Source organism: Lithobates pipiens, unplaced genomic scaffold (genome assembly GCF_037356315.1).
Source record: "Lithobates pipiens isolate NorthernLeopardFrog02 unplaced genomic scaffold, aLitPip1_a1.2 Scaffold_23, whole genome shotgun sequence".
Classification (NCBI taxonomy): Eukaryota; Metazoa; Chordata; class Amphibia; order Anura; family Ranidae; genus Lithobates; species Lithobates pipiens.
Window position 1 is genome coordinate 201,057,877 of NW_027507785.1, and position 18,096 is coordinate 201,075,972.

The window sequence follows — 18,096 nt, forward strand, 5'->3', positions numbered from 1 at the left end:
AGGTTAGACAGATGTGCAGGAGGTACATTGGTGGGGCATATGAGAAAGCGGGGTACAGTGGTGGTGCAGATGGTTTCAGTGTTGGATCAGATGAGAAGGTGATTAAGTAGTGAGACACTAGAGCATGGGGATAAGGCAGTGGAGCAGATGTGCAGGGAGGTTCAGTGGTGGGGCAGATGAGCAGGGGGGTTACAGTGGTGGGGCAGATGTGCATGAGGTACAGTGGTGGGAGGGATGAGAAGGGGGTTCAGTGGTGGGACAGAAAAGCAGGGGGGTGGGTACAGTGATGGGGCAGTTAAGAAGGGTTCAGCGGTGGGACAGAAGAGCAGGGGGTTATAGCGGTGGGGCAGATGTGAAAGGAGGTGCATTGGTGGGACAGATGAACAGGGGGGTACAGTGGTTGGGCAGATGTATAGTGGTGGGGCAGAGGAGAAAGGAGGTACATTGGTGGGACAGAGGAGCAGGGGGGTACAGAGATGGGGCAGATGTGCAGAGGGAAAAAGGAGGTACATCGGTGGAACACATGAGCAGGAGGTACAATGGTGGGGCATGTGTGCAGGAGGTACAGTGGTGGGGCAGATGAGCAGATAAGTTCAGTGTTGAGACAGAAGAGCATGGGGGTACGCTGGTGGAGCAGATGAGCAGGGGGGGTACAGTGGTGAGGCAGATTAGCAGGGGGGTTACAATGGTGGGTCAGATGAGCAGGGGGGACAGTGATCTCAGGTGTGAAGGTGCATGAATTGGGGCTGATCTAAGGTGTGAGTGTAGGATGTTAATTTCTCACTACTACTCAAGTAGTGTACAACATTTACTTTATAAAAAATCCTTTTCTCTTATTTTCACCGACCGACACAGCTCCTCTCTGTAACTAAATGGGTTGTATAGCCTGCCATTAGGAGAAACTAGGCAAAATTGTTACACAATACACAGAACTTTTTTTTTTTTTTTTTTTTTTTTTTTTTTTTGCCACCTCAGTGAGTTTATTCGGGAGACTTAATTCACTTTTAGGTTCATCTATATCTCCTCCCACATTACACATCATTGTGGCTTATTTATTCAAATGTGTTCTATTAAATAAAATTGATTTACAAGTAAACAGCCAAGATATCGAGTCTCTCTGCCTACGGCTCTTCTTAGTCTAACCACCATGGTTATTTCTCTTGTTCTACACCTAGGTGTTTTAATCTACCCGCTTCTCCCCTACCCCACCCCCCCTCCTCTCAAACCCACCCCCACCCCTCATCGTATATAGAAAAAAACACACTAAACAACCTGGAGGAGAAAAAAAAGAAGAAAAAAGGGATATACAGACTACGAGACACACGATTTTACTCGACTACCTATAAGGGGATCCCTAATTTCATCAATCCATAGCTCCATATCCTTTCAAACTTCTTACTATTACCCTGTTTAGTGTAAAAAAAAACCCTTTCATTACTAATTATCTTCCTTATATTCGTCAGCCATGTTTCAGGTAATAGACTAGAATGTGACTGCCAATTTTGAGCAATTAGCCTCCTTGCCTGAAAAAGGCATCTAGTAACTGGTGTAAATAAGTTTTTAGGGATTTTATATCCCTCCGGCATAGCCAACAAGCAGGTCCTCGCTGTTACATCCAGTGTCAAGCTAAAGATCTCATTCACATGCTCTATTACCCGTGTCCAGTATCTAAAAAGCTTCGGGCACCTCCAAAACATATGGATGAAGTCTCCAACCCAACCACATCTAGAACACTGATCATGGTCTCTCCACCTCATTTTAAACATTTTCCTAGGTGTATGATATACCCGGTGAAAAAAAAAGTTGGGAGGCTTTCTGTGCCGGAGAAATAGAAACCTTGGTTCCCTGATCCATTATCCACTCCCAGTCGGGTACGGACATTGGTCCCACGTCCCTCTCCCATTTCCTTTTACTTTTGATCATACCGCTTCGATCTAACAATTTATCCCCCAGCCTAGTATATATGAATGAAATCAAGCCTTTAAGCGTATCTCGAAACATAATTTGAGATATCACCGGGATCTGGATCAACTGTATCTCCTGCGATCTAAATTGGGCCTGAATTGCGTGTCTGACCTGGAGATATTTGTAAAATGAGCGGTTTGATAAGGAGAATTCAGATCTTAAGTCAGCAAATGACCTAATAGCTGAACCCTGAACAATTTGCGCTAGCTTATGTATCCCTTGAGTTTCCCATTCCTTACATCTTTCAACTTTAAATAGCTCGTCTAAGTTTCTATTATCCCTTAGGGGAGCCAACACGGATATCTTCTGATATCCCAATAGGGCCTTAACTGTTTTCCAGAGTTTAGTAACCTGAGTAGTTGTTGGGCAATGCATATTAAATGAATTTGCCTCTAACGCCTCCACAAGCATATTGTGTGGACATCCTAGCATTAATAGCTTGTGGCAGGGATTAGCTTCATTTATTGCTATTGCTCCAGCTAAATGCTGCAGCTGGGCCGCTAAGTAATAGAGTCTAGGATATGGGATCGCCAACCCCCCCTCTTCCAACGGCAGCTGCAAAGTCCGTAAGCTAATCCTCGATGGACCCTTTTTCCATATAAGAAGTCTAAATAAGGATTCTATTTTCTTAAACCATCCTTCCCCAATCCATAATGGTGAGTTATGAAGGAGGTACAGAATTTGAGGGAGCCATACCATCTTAACCAAATTGCAGCGGCCCGCCATCGAGAGGGGGAGGCGACTCCAAATATCGGCCTTTTTGTTTTAGTTTTACTAGGAGAGGAGATAAATTATCTTCCAGGTAAGAATTTACGTCTCTAGTAATCTACACCCCTAAATATTTAAACTTCTCAACCTGTTTCAAATTCAGAATATCCTGGGGAGCGCAAATAAGCCCCCGTTCCAGTGGCAACAGAGCGGATTTATCCCAATTAATGGTTAATCCTGATATGAGACCAAATTCTCTAATCATCTTCATTGCCACTTTCAATGAGGCTTGAGCATCCCCCAGGAAAAGCAAAATGTCATCGGCAAATAATGCAATTTTTTCCTCTACCTGTCCTCTCCTAAATCCCTGTATATCAGGGCTAGCCCTAATAGCGATGGCCAATGGCTCCACCGCCAAAACAAACAACAAGGGGGAGAGGGGGCACCCCTGCCTCATGCCTCGTTCCAATAGGAAAGTCTCAGAGAGCTCATTATTAATTTTAATTTTCGCTCTTGGGTCTGTATAAAGCAATTTTATCCATTTAAGAAAGTTTGGTCCAAACCCAAATCTGATAAGCACTTTAAATAGATATTCCCATTCGAGGCTGTCAAATGCGTTGGCTGCATCCAGAGTCAAAACTGCTCTGGAGCTTCCATTATCTACCGGAATCTGGGCATTCAGAAACAGTCTACGGATATTGATACTAGTAGATCTATTCGGGATAAAACCCGATTGGTCGGGGTGAATGAGCTTATGGACACTTCTTTTTAGGCGTGTTGCAAGCACCTTTGCTAATATTTTAACATCTGATCCCAAAAGCGAGATCGGGCGATATGAGGCCGGGTCCATAGGGTCCTTATCTTCTTTAGGGATAACCACTATAGTGGCTTCCAACATCGAGGAAGGCAAGGCTCCACACTCCAAGGACTGCCTCAGTGTCTCCAATAATTGTGGCAGCAGGATCTCCCCATATCTCTTGTAGACCTCGATTTGGTAATCCATCGGGTCCTGGTGCTTTTAAATTAGGCATATCTGCCACCGCTCTTTGGAGTTCCTCGATAGTAATTGGGGCCTCCAATGTTACTAAATCTTCTGCTGTTACTGTTGGCATATTCAGATTCCCCAGAAAGGCAGCCGTAGCTCCCCCTTCACTCCCCCCTTGGGATTTATATAGTGAGCTATAGTAATAATAAAATGTGTTATTAATAGTGGATGGTTCAAAAGTAGTCTCTCCCTCTGGGGTCCTAATTGATAGTATCGTTGAGGGGGCCGTATTCACTTTAACCAGCAATGACAGCATTCGCCCCACTCTCTCTCCCTCCCCAAAATGTGCTTGTTTCTGCAATATACGTCTGTTATCCGTCTTATGCCTAATAATTGTCTTAAATTCTTGCTGTTTATCGAGCCAAGCCTTCTGTGTTATAGGATTCGGATTTATAATATATTGTCTTTCTGTCTCTAATACCGCCTTAGTGGCTTCCTCTTCCTGTTTTTTCATCTCGGTCCTATTTCTAGCAATTTGTTGAATAAAAAGGCCTTTAAAGAGTCCCAAACAACCCCTCCTGATGCTGTACCCATATTAACCTTGATGAACTCTTTTAACATAGTTGTCACCCAATCCGTATCCTTCGTTAGTTCCAACCATACGGGGTCCATTTTCCATTGGCCAGAATATTGTTTCTTACCTACACAAAGTGTCAGTGTTAAGGGGAATGGTCCGAGATTCCTCTCGGGCCATATTCTACCTCGTCCACTCGTAACATCGCACTGCTATTCACCAGAGCCATGTCAAGTCTTGATAATGTAGAAAAAGTTGCTGAGTAACAAAAATATTGTCGCTCCCCGGATGCCGAGTGCGCCATGCATCGCATAGGCCAGCTTCATGTAGGAAGCAAGCTAACCTCGTTGCATCTTTCACCGTTGATGTATTTACAGTTGGGAACCTATCCAAGGATTTATCCAAAACTTCGTTAAAGTCCCTTACTGCTATCACAGGGATATCAGGTTTATCTATTACGAAGGCTAATAACTCATATAAAATTTCCAATTTAAATGGAGGAGGAACATACATGTTGGCTATCACGTAGGGATTATTTTCAATTTGACAATATAAAAAAATATACCTACCCTCTACATCTATACAGCTATTATAACAGGAAAACCGAACGCCCTATCTACAAGGATGCTAACCCCTCTTGCATAGGTTGAGAATACGGAATGGAACTGGGTCTGGAATTTCCGACCTTGTAGACACCGAATCGTATCACCCGTTAAGTGAGTCTCCTGGAGGCATAATAATCCGGGTCCTTTACCCTCTAAAACTGACAAGACCACTTTTCTTTTGGTCGGATCTCCCAGGCCCCGCACATTCCACAATACTATCCTAATTCTTTTCACCTGCATCACTACTTAGCAACCTATAAATTAGACAGTTTTCTTTTAAAATAGACAGTAAAAAAAGAGAAAAAATGTGTAAATATATTAATACCAAAAAAGACCTTCCCCTTTTTTCCCTTTTACATACATGTGCTCTATATAGTGCATACATGTGCTCTATATGTGCTCTATATAGTGCATAATATTTTCTCCCATCCCCTTCTAAATAATGCATCTCCAAATTTGTGTATCCTTGTATTACTTTTATTGTCATTCCCTTACCCCACCCTCCCTTCCCAACTCTCCCGCCCAAATTTATGTGTCCTTGTGTTTTTGTTATTATTCCCTTCCCCCCCTTCCCACCTCATCTCTCCCACCTCCCCTTTTACCAAACTCCCTCTCCCACCCCCCTTGCCCCCCAGTCTTCACCCACTCCTGGGAACCCTTTGTCCCCCACTACAAATACCCACTTGTACTCCACACACCCTTGCTACTCAACCCCTGCCCCCCACCCATATTGTGCATAATACAAATATAAAAAAAAAATAATGTTTTCAACAAACTTACCCCTTATTCCTATCCACCCCCCCCCCCCAAAATATATACCCCCGGATCCCTTGAAAACCATCTAACTGCCCTGTAACGTGTATTTATAAGTCTTTTTTACTTTCATCTAACCATTGGGATGCTTCCTCTGGCGTATTGAAAAAGAACATCTTTCCTAGTGCAATCACCCTTAAGCGGGCTGGATAGAGGAGTGCATATTCTAACTTATATTTAACCATTTCTCTTTTGACTGGTATAAATTCAGCTCTTCTTTTCTGAAGGTCAGGAGAAAAATCAGGATACAAAGAAACCCTAGCTCCCTTAAACCTAATGTTTCCCCTCATTCTGTCCTCTCGCAGTAGGGACACTTTATCCTGGTAATTAAGAATCTTGAGCATTATAGGCCTAGGGCGCTCCCCCATATGGCGGGTTTTTCCCAGGGTACGATGTGCCCGTTCTATTGCGAATATCGGGGTAAATGTTGCCGCCCCGAAGAGTTCTCGGAACCACCCCTCAAGAAAACCTATCAGATTAGTCCCCTCAGTGTTCAGGGAGACCTAGCACCCTGATATTGTTTCTTCGATTCCTATTCTCCATCTCGTCGAATTTATCCGCTTGTATAATAGCTGCTTTTCTGAATGAATCAATTTCCAGCCTCATAGGCCTCAACTCGTCCTCCATCGCACCCATGCGTTCCTCGAGCTCGGTAGTTCTTAGTATGGTCCTATTCAATTCCTGTCTCATGGACAATAGTTCCTCCTTTATATATCTTAGCTGTTCATCAAAATTGGATATCGAGTTTTTACATTCCTTAATTGCGTTCAAAATGTCTCTTAATGTGGGTTCCTCATCCACATTGCTCGGCATCAATGCATGGGAGCTACTTAGCGTTGTTTCCAAATTTATTGTTGCTATTGGTAGTTTTCCTCCTCCCCCTCCCCTACTGCCCCCTAATTTAGCAGCTGGTAAAATGGGGTTGGCCAGACACTGGCCTTGACTCCTTCTATCAGTAGAAGAATTTTTGATGTCTTTATTATGTAAATTTCCCTGCTGAGAGCTTGAATTGCTGGGTGAGGCTGGGCCAGAATGGGCGTAGCGCTCCAATTTTGCCGCTGCCGACATTTGATTAGTTTTGTCCTTAGCGGCACGGGTGATTTGCTGACCCTCTGCAGGTATTTGGTCCTCAAGGGACCTTTTTCTTGACATGATTAACTTAAATAGCCACAAGCGAGCCCACCATGCAAATAATTAACTTCCACTTATCAACTGATCAGGCAGGGAAACAATAATATAACACGTTCCAAAAAAAAAAAAAGAAGGGAAAGGGGAGAGGGAGGGAGCCGAGCTGTTGTAACATCTCTCTTTGTGTAGATGACACTTGTTCAGTCCTCAAGCAATAACCCCGCAGCAACGGATTCAGTGCTATAGCAAAATATTGTTATTTGTGTATATCAGCATATATTCAAAATACCGCAGTTCCAATCAGTGGTTCACTTCAAGAGTAACTAGGAACAAGAAAGAGAAAAAGCACTTATCTTAATTGCTGGTTCATAGCCATATAGCGTTCCACAGGTCCATGCAGGGCATCCAAGCTATCCAGATATTCCACTCTCTCCCCCAAAAAAAAGGAAAAAAAGACAGGCAACGCTGTCAGTATAAATTTCAATTCACTGCCTCTTGTCTCACCAGCCACTCCAACTAGTCTGGAGAGGAGGCAGAGAGCAGGAAACGAGGGGGGGAGAGCGGAGGAGAGCGGGGGAAAGGGAGCTCTACACAGGAGTCCCCTCTCACCTTCACACCGCGCGCCAGCCAACCCGCCGCCCAGAGCCTAAGGTGTCGGGCACGCCACACGTGTCGAGCACCAAGCTCGAGCGGAGGAAGAAGCTCCGCAGCGTCGCGGGAGTCCAGGAGCCGCTCGAGATCTCGCGAGATCCCCCGCGAGACTCTCGGCCCCCGTTCTGATAGCTCCACACGGACAGCAGCGGTCCCCGTACTCCAGCACAAACCGCACAAACTTGAAGGTAGCAAGCTACAGCCGCTCAGTTTGAGCCGTCAAGCAATAATATGTGCCTAGGCATAAGGGCCTGAATGTCATACAAGTGCTATACACTGAGGGGCCTTAGGCAGCATCAGATAATCCAGGGGGATCAGAGCGAAGACATCAGAGCAGGCAGGGCAACGAAGGGCAGAGCAGCACCATGCTCTCACTCCTCACACACGTCCACTCCCATCGACATCCGGCCACACCCCCATACACAGAACTTTAATCCTGCCCCAGTGGGGGGCGGGCCCCGTGCTATCAATCCTTCCCACTGCTCCTAGCATCTTCAGTTTTTATTTTGCCTAGCAAGGAGAATGACCTAGGAAGCCCTGCGGGCCTCTTGGTCCATATTTTTGCTGCAGGTTTGCTGCTTTTTGCGCAAGATAGAAGATCACAGGCAGGATCTTTCATCAACTGCCGGCTGGGTGACAGGCTGGTTAATGATATCCTTGTACTCTCCCCAGTCCGGCCATCGAGTGTGAGCAGGCCGCAGCTAAGGCTCGGCAGGCCACGACATGCCTCAGCTTCAGAGGTGGTCGTGAGTTTCAATGCTCCGGGGTATACATATGACCGGGCTGCTGATGTCTGGATTACAGTATACCGAGGCCAGCAGCCACCCTGTAGCTGCGCAAGAGTGTGTTTGATGGAATGTCTCCCAGCTCTTCAGGACTGGTAAGTACGGCTCTCCCTGCTTCCATAGGGTGAGCAGCTGGGCATTCCCTGTCGCTGTTTCTCACCTGTGGGGGTCTGTGCGGCTGGCGTTGGTCCTGGTCCAGGTCTGGGGGTCCCAAAACATGTTTATGGAGGTTGTTCTGACTGTTAGCAGGCAGCACGTTTTTTTATTTTTTTGCTGTCAGCGCATGGTGCCGTTCCGGCGGAAATCTTGGATTTGGGAAAGCTATAAATTACCCTGGTGAGCTTCAGCAGCCATTTTCTTTAGGATTCCTATTGATTACATTGGCGGCCGTTTTCTCAAAGCCTGAGCGCTTTTTTCACCGCTAGCCTCTTGTGGCAGCATTACATGTGCTTCTCTTGCTGCTTCCTGTATCCACTGTGTGTGTGTGTGCAGGACGCTGGATGGCTTTGCTGAACGCTGAAGCTGCTCTGCAGATCGTTGCACCGCTGGTGGCAACTGCTGCTGACAGTTTTCTCCTCTCTGCAACTGGGAACCTCCTAGGGACTACAGGCACTGCTGTGGCTATCACAGAATGCCCCAGGGTGGTGAGTCTAGCGCTAAGTACCCCCCCCATGTGGCGGCAGCAGGAGGGTGGGACCTTCACTGTCCCAAGTCCCCTTGCAGGTGGCAGACAGGCTAGGGTCAGCATGGCTTCAGAAACTGGTGTTTCTTCCCCCGAAATCCAGGCTATAGCAACTGGGCCACCTGCAGTTAGCGCGGTGCGCATGGACACCCTAACGGTGGTCCTTGACTCCTATGTTGCTAAGATAGAGGCAGCACGTGGCAGGAAAGGTGCACATAAGAGGCCCCCATCCTCTGGGGAGAGCTCTGATGCACACTCGGGCCCTGTTGCGGCTGGAGACCCCTGCTCTGACCTATCAGACGTGGCTAACCAGGACCGTTCGTATAGTGAGGATGATTCCCCGTCGGGGCGTGACAAGGTGCTTGTTGGAGCACTTATCACAGCTGTGCGTGATACCCTGAAGATTCAGGAGCCAGCGAATTCCTCTGCTGATGTACCGGTCCCTTTTGACAAATTCATCTACAGGTCTCCAAAAATTTGGCGGTGCATTACCCCTTTGAGGAAAGCCTTCTCAAGAAATGGTCGGCTCCTCCGGTCGTGGACCCCCCAGTATCCAGGTTAAATAAAGTAACCACGATCCCAGTAGAGGGGACTCCTTCATTCAAGGATCCCACGGACAGGAAGGCCGAGGCAGTGGCTCGTTCCTTGTTTACGGTTGTGGGGTCAGCCGTGTGACCAGTACTGGCATCCGCACTGGTGTCACAGACACTGACTGAGTGGGCAAAACGTTTGCACCGTGAATTGGGAGAGCAGAATGCCTCCCCTGTCTGCGTCAAACTAGCAGACCAACTAGTGCAAGGCCTTAAGTACGTTTGTGACACGGCCCTGGATACTCTCCCTCTGTTATGCAGGGCTTCAGTGTCAACTGTGGTGCTGAGGCGCCTCATTTGGCTGAAATGCTGGTCTGCTGACCAGGCATCCAAGAAAGCCCTGACAGATCTTCCCTTCCTTGGCGAACGGCTCTTTGGAGCCTCGTTGGATGACATTATTAAAAATGCCACGGGTGGTAAGAGTACACTACTCCCACAGGCCAGGAAGGCCAAGGAGCCACGCCGCAGGCAAGGGCCCTCCTTTTCTGCTCACAAGCGGCTTTTTCGTCCGCCCGGTGATTCGGCGAAACGACCCCAGCCCAACAGGATGCCCACGGATGGTCAGGCTTGTGGTTCCAGGGACGCTTCTAACAAGCCTGCGAACAAAAGTGCTACCGCATGAAGGTTTGTCCCCACCCATGTTTCGGGTGGGGGGTCGTCTTCGGGAGTTTGCAGCCGGTTGGACCTCCCGGTTATCAGACCAATGGGTCTGCAATCATACAAGAGCGTTTCTCTTGGCCGCCAAACAGATTCTTTCCCTGCAGCATACCCAGTTCGCCGGGAGGCCCTGTTGGGGGCGGTGAGGGACTTGCTGAATCAGGGGGTGATTGTACCAGTTCCGGAAGTGGTCATCACTCCGCTTTTGCATGCGTGTGCTGGGGCTCATGGTAGCCTCCTTCGAGGCAGTAACTTTTGCCCAGTTCCACACCAGAGTCCTGCAGAAGGAGATCTTGACAAAATGGGACAAATCTCCGTTGTCCCTTGATCGGCAGATCCAGGTGAGCCAGCCAGTCAGGGACTCCCTGATCTGATGGTTGAGGTCCACGGTGATTGTACGGAAAATCGTTCCTTCCTCTGAAATGGACGGTGGTCACTACGGACGCCAGTCTGTCCGGCTGGGGTGGAGTGATGGGGATTCAGTCGGCTCAGGGCCTCTGGTCGACGGAAGAATCCAAGTTGCCGATCAATCTGCTTGAATTGAGAGCGATCAGGCTGTGCCTCCACACGTGGTCGACGTGTCTTCATGGGCGTCCGACCAGGATACAGTCAGACAACGCCACGGCTGTGGCGTACATAAATCACCAAGGGGAAACAAGAAGCTCAGCCGCTGTTCGGGTGGTCGCTCACATACTTCGGTGGGCAGAGCGACACGTTCCGGCCCTGACAGCCATTTACATCCCGGGGGTGGGTAATTGGCAGGCGGACTATCTGAGTTGACAGATGCTGGACCCAGGAGAATGGGCATTGCATCCGGAGATATTCAGACTGCTGTGCCTGAGATGGGGCACACCAGATGTGGGGCTATTGGCCTCCTGGCTCAATTGGAAGGTGCAGAGATTCGTGTCCAGGACAAGAGATCCGTGGGCAGACGTGTCAGAATGCGCTGGTGGCTCCGTGGGATCAGTACCAGCTGATCTACGCCTTTCCTCCGCTGAAACTGTTGCCACGTCTGCTTTGCAGAGTGGAAGCCGAGGGGATTCCAGTACTGCTGATTGCTCCAGATTGGCCTCAGAGGGCCTGGTGCGCCTGGTGGCAGATGCTCCCTGGCGACTGCCGTTGAGAGAGGACCTCCTATCTCAAGGTCCAATCCTTCACCCTGCTTTACCATCACTGGCTTTAATGGCCTGGCTATTGAAAGCCAGGTATTGAAGAACCGGGGTCTGTCGGACTCGGTGATTCCAACTATGTTGAGGGCGCGGAAATCTTCTTCCAGGAAGATATACCATCGTACTTGGAAGACCTACATCTCCATGTGTGAGGAGAAAGGGTGGCATCCGCGCTCCTTCTCTATATCCAGGATCCTGCTGTTTCTTCAGCAAGGTGTAGACCAGAGGTTGGCGTTGAGCACCATCAAGGGGCAGATTTCAGCTCTGGCTGTCTTTTTTTTTTTTTTTTTTTTTTTTTTTTTTCAAAAGACCCCGTCTCACTCATTAGTGAGTACCTTTTGTGCAGGGGGTGCAACATGTAGTCCCTCCGGTGCGTCCTCCATTACCTCCGTGGGATTTGAACCTGGTGTTGGCGCTTCAGAAGCCACCGTTTGAGAATATCAGGGAGATTCCTCTGCTTACCCTTTCACAGAAGGTGGTCTTTCTAGTGGCCATCACATCGGCCAGGAGGGTTTTGGAACTGGCGGCCTTGTCCTGCAAGTCGCCTTATCTGGTCATCCGCAGGGATAAGGTGGTGTTGCGTCCACAAGCGTCCTTTCTCCTGAAGGTGGTTTCCGCTTTTCATGTCAATGAGGACATTGTATTGCCATCATTGTATCCTAAGCCAAAGCACCCCAAGGAGGTGGCCCTTCACGCTCTGGATGTGGTTAGGGCTCTGAAGGTGTACTTGTCTGCCACAGCTTCCTTTTGGAAGTCACTCACTGTTTGTTTCGGTGGCTGGTCCTAAGAAGGGCATGACGGTCTCGTCGGCCACCATTTCCAGGTGGATCAGACAGATTGTGGTCCAAGCCTATGCCTTGAAGGGGCAGGTGCCTCCCTTTCCAGTCACGACCCGCTCTACAAGAGCAATTGGAACATCTTGGGCCTTCCGACACCAAGCGTCTGTCGCTCAGGTGTGTAAGGCGGCGACCTGGTCGTCTGTCCATACGTTTTACCGAGTTCTACAAGGTAGACGTCAGTGCATCGGCTGATGCCTGTTTTGGCCGCAAAGTTTTGCAGGCGACCGTGTAATTGCAATTGAATTTTTTCCTGGTTTTTCAATAAAAGCGCAGTACTGTTTTGGTTAATGCAATGTTGCGGTCTTGGGGATCAGTCCTGTTGAGGATACCCGGTTATATAGTGGTGTTTTTCCACACACTGCGTGTTTTTTTGTGGGTTTAGTTTCACTAGTTCCCACTTGCCATGGTGGAAGAAGTTTTTATGCTGGTTTTTCCCACCCCTCATTTGGCACTGCTTGGAGACGTCCCATTTAGTTACAGAGAGGAGCTGTGTAGGTCGGTGAATATAAGAGAAAATAGGATTTTTTTGTACTCTCCGTAAAATCCTTTTCTCTGTAATTCACCGACCAACACAGCACCCACCCCTCCTTTTTTCTACATTATACTGCTTGTTGACGTAATGAAGCTGCTAGGAGCAGTGGGAAGGGTTGATAGCACGGGGCCCACCCCCCTGGGGCGGGAATAAAGTTCTGTGTATTGTGTAACAATTTTGCCTAGTTTCTCCTAATGGCAGGCTATACAACCCATTTAGTTACAGAGAGGAGCTGTGTCGGTCGGTGAATTGCAGAGAAAAGATTTTACAAAAAAAATCCTATTTTTGGGATTTGAGTATATCTATAGTATATGTATGTGTGTGTGTGTGTGTGTGTGTATATATATATATATATATATATATATATATATATATATTCGACACACTGTGCTCAAAAGAAAAGGTAATTAGCAGTTTATAGTTACTAAAATAATTGCATTTCCACGTTCTGTGTACAGCGGGAGACCAAATATAGTGAATGTAAGGTCCTGGATTTAATATCACTTTAACCATCTGATGTTGTGTTCCTCTGTGTATGGATCCATGTGTGAAATTTAAAGGGGGTTGACCATGTAATTTTAATTACACAGGAGTTTTTGGTCTGGGAGTGTCCATCCTGTTTTTAGTACTGTGCACTTAAAAGTTTTTGTAGTTTTTGTATTCTTCCCTTATTAACATTTATGTGTAGGATTTTTTTTGTTGTCTCTGTCCCCGTTAAGCAGATTCGTCCCTGGGTCCTGGTGGCCATTATCCCAGAACAGGAAGCAAGGGAAAATCAAAATCTTAAAGTGATTGTAAAGCTTTGTTTTTTTTCAAAAATTACAAACATTTCATACTTGCATCCACTGTGCAGCTCTTTTGCACAGAGTGGCCCCGATCACCGACTTCTGGAGTCCCCCGGCGGCTCTTGCGGCTCCTCCCCACATCAGATAACCTCCTAGGAGGAGCGCTGTCCCGGGAGGGTTACCTTACGGGCACACTCCAGCAGAGTCCAGCATTTGCATCTATAGACACGAATGTCGGACTTGGCTCTGCACTCCGGCGCCTGCATTATTTGATTTGATTGCCAATAGCCAATGGCTGTGCTTCTATCAGTCTATCCAATTAAGACCCCGTGGAGAGAGGGACAGCGAGTGAATTCCAGGACTCGGCAGGTAAGTAAAACGGTGGGGGGGGGGGGGGGTGCTTGTTGACTGGCAGAGATTTTTTCACCTTAATGCATAGGATGCATTAAGGTGAAAAAACACGGGAGTTTACAGCCCCTTAAAGTATAACTAAAGGCAAAACTTTCATTTTGAGTGGAGAGGGATTAGAACACTTATCTGTCTTTATTGCGGTCTCTGCCTCCATTGGGGAGATTCACCATCTCTATTTGTCTTGTTTACTGTTATCGCTAAAATTGAAAGCAAGACTAAATCCCAAATTTTAAGTTGTCCCCAGAACAATCAGAAGGGGAAATCTTCCAATGGGGATGCTAGGTGACAACCTGGGATTTCCCTCACATAGGAAGAAGCATTGCAACGTAACATAACAGGAAGTGAAAATAAATCTCTATAGATGCATTGGATATAACCCTTGCCTAAACTCGCCAGGAAAAGCAAGTAACCGACAAAAGTGAAAAGCACAAGTTTTGTCTAAATGTATAAAATCCTACTCTCAAATGCTGTATTCTACCAGCTATAGATATGTGATGTAGGGTGCGTTATGTGTAATAGCTATATTCTATCATTTGTCATCCCCATTTTTTTTATTCGGACCGCTATAGTGATGAATAGTGTTGTGCATCAAAAATATCCCCATAACAAAGGAAAATGCCGCTGTGATTGGCCTCAGTGGTTCAGAGGTTGTAAGCTGTACTGTATTTATGTAATTTCTTGCTTTTTGAGTTATTGTATTGTTACAGTAATCTGCTTTTTCTATGTCTGTCTGCATTTTGAGGTTGAAAACTAAAGTGCGTCTTCTCCATAGGAAATTTATGCTATTCCTAAAGCTATGAATCGGATCTCCAGCATATATGTCCTGACATCACGGAAGCACAAAATGGATACAGCGAGGAATGTCAGCAAACAGCTCATGAATAATTCTCGAGTTCATGGCAACACATCTCTCCAAAGCACACCATTCCACACACGAATTGTATCAAGGTACAAACTCAATTGTATATGAAGGCTGATATTCTGCCCTGATTTATATATAGTTGGCTATTTTGGTATTTTAGGAAAATACCAAATGCATACCAGAGGTCTAAGGCCCCTTTTACACGGATGGCTGTTCTGCCGCTGTTAAAAGCATGTTTTGATATTTTGAGATTCGGAGAATCCTGGCACAACGATCACTTGCAGTTGTACATTGCAATTAGTTGCGTTTTACATGCTGCTTCGTTTAGCTGCGTTGGAACATTCTTCCCGTTTCTGATGTGTTTCCTGTTTTTTCTTTGCTTGTTGCCGCTGCTCTCTGCAGTTGTGTAGATAGCTGCATTAAATCGTTCCTGGACGCAGTCAAATCATTTTTTTTCTAACCGCACCAAATCCCATGTAACAAAACTGTTGCTAAATGCAGTGTGTGAATGGGGTCATAGGAAAGCATTGTCTGAGTTTAGCTGCGGTAGATGACTTCATCTATACGCAGCTAAAAGCAGAATTCTATCCGCCCATGTGAAAGGGGTCTTAAAGAAAGTTGACGGTCTCCTAATAAAAACTGGCTATGCCGCTTAGTCAGATTTTACAATGTAATGAACAAGTTACTGTCAGTTGGTATATGGTATCGCCAAAATGAATGGTATAGGGTGCTCACCTCCGATATCAATACTGCTGTGACTAACAATGTAGCTGCCCCTGTAAGATGTGAATAACACCTTTTAAAAAGAGAAGTATGTTTTTTTTTTGTTTTTTTTTTTGTTTTTTTATTAAAAATGTATACTTGCCTCGGTGGATGGAGCATCAGACTGATTCTGCATCTGTCCCCCACCATCTCTGCACTGAGAACAGAGCCAACGAACATCACCGTTGGCTCAGTTTTCACGAATGAGACTGCCATCAGTCAAGGCAGCTGGCGGATCCAGACCTGGAAGTTGGGATGACGCGCTGCCTCGACTGATGGTGTTTATGTCAGCGGAGAGTGTGTTTCAGATCGATCTCTGCTGAAAACAGGTCACAGGAGTGCAAAACAAATTGCACTTCTGTGACTTAGAGGAGAAGCCCAGCCTAAAGAGCTCAGGCTGGACTTCTCCTTTTAAACAAAGTAAATAAAGTGCAGGCGCTTTAATTTCTTAACAAATTCTTGTGATAAAATCAAATTTATTACACACCAAAGTTTGCAAATATCTGAAACCCAGTATATCTCACAGAAATTGTGCACTTATATACATGAAACCAGTGAAGTATACAGTCCAGTGCAAAATACCTTAACCCCTTGGAGCCAGCGCCTGCTGGCCTCTTAAGGGTTTTTACATGGCGAGAGGCCAAAATTGCGCCACTACATCAACAAAAGTGTGCATTTATGGTTAAGGTCATGTGACCGTCGTGATTAGGAAGCTCTCAATCGCAAGCAGTGATCAGGAGTTTTCCATTAGCTGCCAGGAGTGCGCTCTTGGCACAGAGCTGTTTGAGCGAATGCACGCAAATATGCGGTCACTCTGTGCCAAGGCATTAAAGTTCAAAATTGGTTATCCCAACACCAAGTATCAGTGCCAATTGTGTATTTTCTTATCCTCTTCAGCCCTTAGCATGCATCCATCACCATGTGATATTTAAAATGCGCACTTACCAAATATCAATGACCCTTTTTTGGAGGTCAGCAAGCTCTTAGTCTGGTAAACCACCCAGTACCAGGTCTTTCACACATAGATCCTTTTGCTAATCTCTGCCATATCCTCATAGGTAACGGCAAAAAATGCCAAAGGATACAAACATGTATATAGTGTAGTATTTTTACTGCAACTCGGAGTCCCTCAAACAGCCACTACTCTCATTTAAAAAAAAAAAAAAAGTGCCCTAGCATGTACAACATTCTTGTCGGGGGAACTGCTGCACTGTTATGATTGCCAGAGCCAGCATGCTTTCCAACAGCCAGAAGCCCACACTATGGGACCAGATGTGATAGCAAAGCCCACCTCAATGCGTTTTCCCCACTCAGGTGTCTTGAGGAAACTGCTCGCTGCCAGTGCTTTTATAAATTCCACTTCACTGTGATTGAACTACAACAAAATGGCTGTTGTAATTCACTTGTACATACTGTTCCATTCCAAAGCCTTACATAAGCCATAGATTTTTTGATATAAAGGCAAATATACCAACTAAAATTGATACTGGGTGGTTTACCAGACTAAATATTTGCAGACTGAAGGGTTGAACAGCATAAGAAGATGCACATTTGTCACTTATACTTTGTGTTGGTAAGCAATATCCAACATTTATTTTATTAAGAAATCCATACTTTACTGTTTAGAAATTGATGCGCCTGCACTTTATACTTTGGTACACAATACCTTTTGAGAGACAGAGCTAAACATGAAGATTTTTCCATGTCATAGCAATTCAGATATCAAAGAGGAGCACAGTCCAAAATGAGCCTGCTTTGAGTGTTCCAGTAATTGTTTGATAAAAAGCAGCACAGTATCTGAAACCTGTTTAGGTTTACTTACACGGTGGGTCCTCTCTTCAAAATTGTTGAAGTTTAAATGTTGTCGTACATACATGGATTATACACAACATGAAGTTTTCCTATATCCATCATCCCAAATTAAACTGTGCAAGATGAATTTCTAACTAAACGTTTTCATATTTCTTCCAGAATCAAGCCTGACTGGGTGCTAAGAAAAGATAATATGAGGGAGGTTGTAGACCCTTTGCAAGCCATCCAGCTGGTCATGTCAACCTTTGGTTTGCCCATCTGAACCCATTTCACTGGAACTGGAATTTTTAAAAAATATGTTTAAAGCTAATTTTGTGTTATTTTACAGGGCATAATGAGGCATATAGCACAACTGTATATAATTGTATTTTGTAAATAGCTTTTTGTATAGATGAAAGCGTACAATAAAATACAGAGCTCAACATACAATATCAGTTTGAAGTTTTAATTTGAGATGTAAACATATAGATCTGGTAAAAATTAGGCTTCTGTATGCTATCCATAGAAAAGGCTATAAAAACTTACCTGATCAGGAGAAAAGGGGAATATAGGATACCCACTGGTGGCTGAAGTGATTTGTTATAAAAAAAAAAAAAAGCTTTACAAACATGTGATGCTTACCACCTCTGTGCAAGGGTTTTTTTCACAGATTGGCCCCCGATCCTCCTTTTCTGGGGTCCTTCCAGAGCGCTCCTGGCTCCTACTCTTCTCGAGTGCCCAACAGAGAGCGGCTTTCCATGGGGACATTCGTGCGGGCATGCTCCCGAGTCCTGCTGCTGCA

General features: G+C 45.9%; 1 protein-coding gene across 1 annotated transcript in view; it reads left to right on the forward strand.

Annotated features, from left to right (window-relative positions):
* Nucleotides 1–17,744, forward strand: part of ASPM (assembly factor for spindle microtubules) — a 103,738-nt gene extending 85,994 nt beyond the window's left edge. The window contains exons 25-26 of the mRNA XM_077452766.1: nt 14,652–14,827; nt 17,475–17,744. Of these exons, the coding sequence (XP_077308892.1) occupies nt 14,652–14,827; nt 17,475–17,577 (279 nt within the window). The 3' untranslated portion in view covers nt 17,578–17,744. The remainder of the gene's footprint in view (nt 1–14,651; nt 14,828–17,474) is intronic.
* The last annotated feature ends 352 nt before the right edge of the window (nt 17,745–18,096 follow it).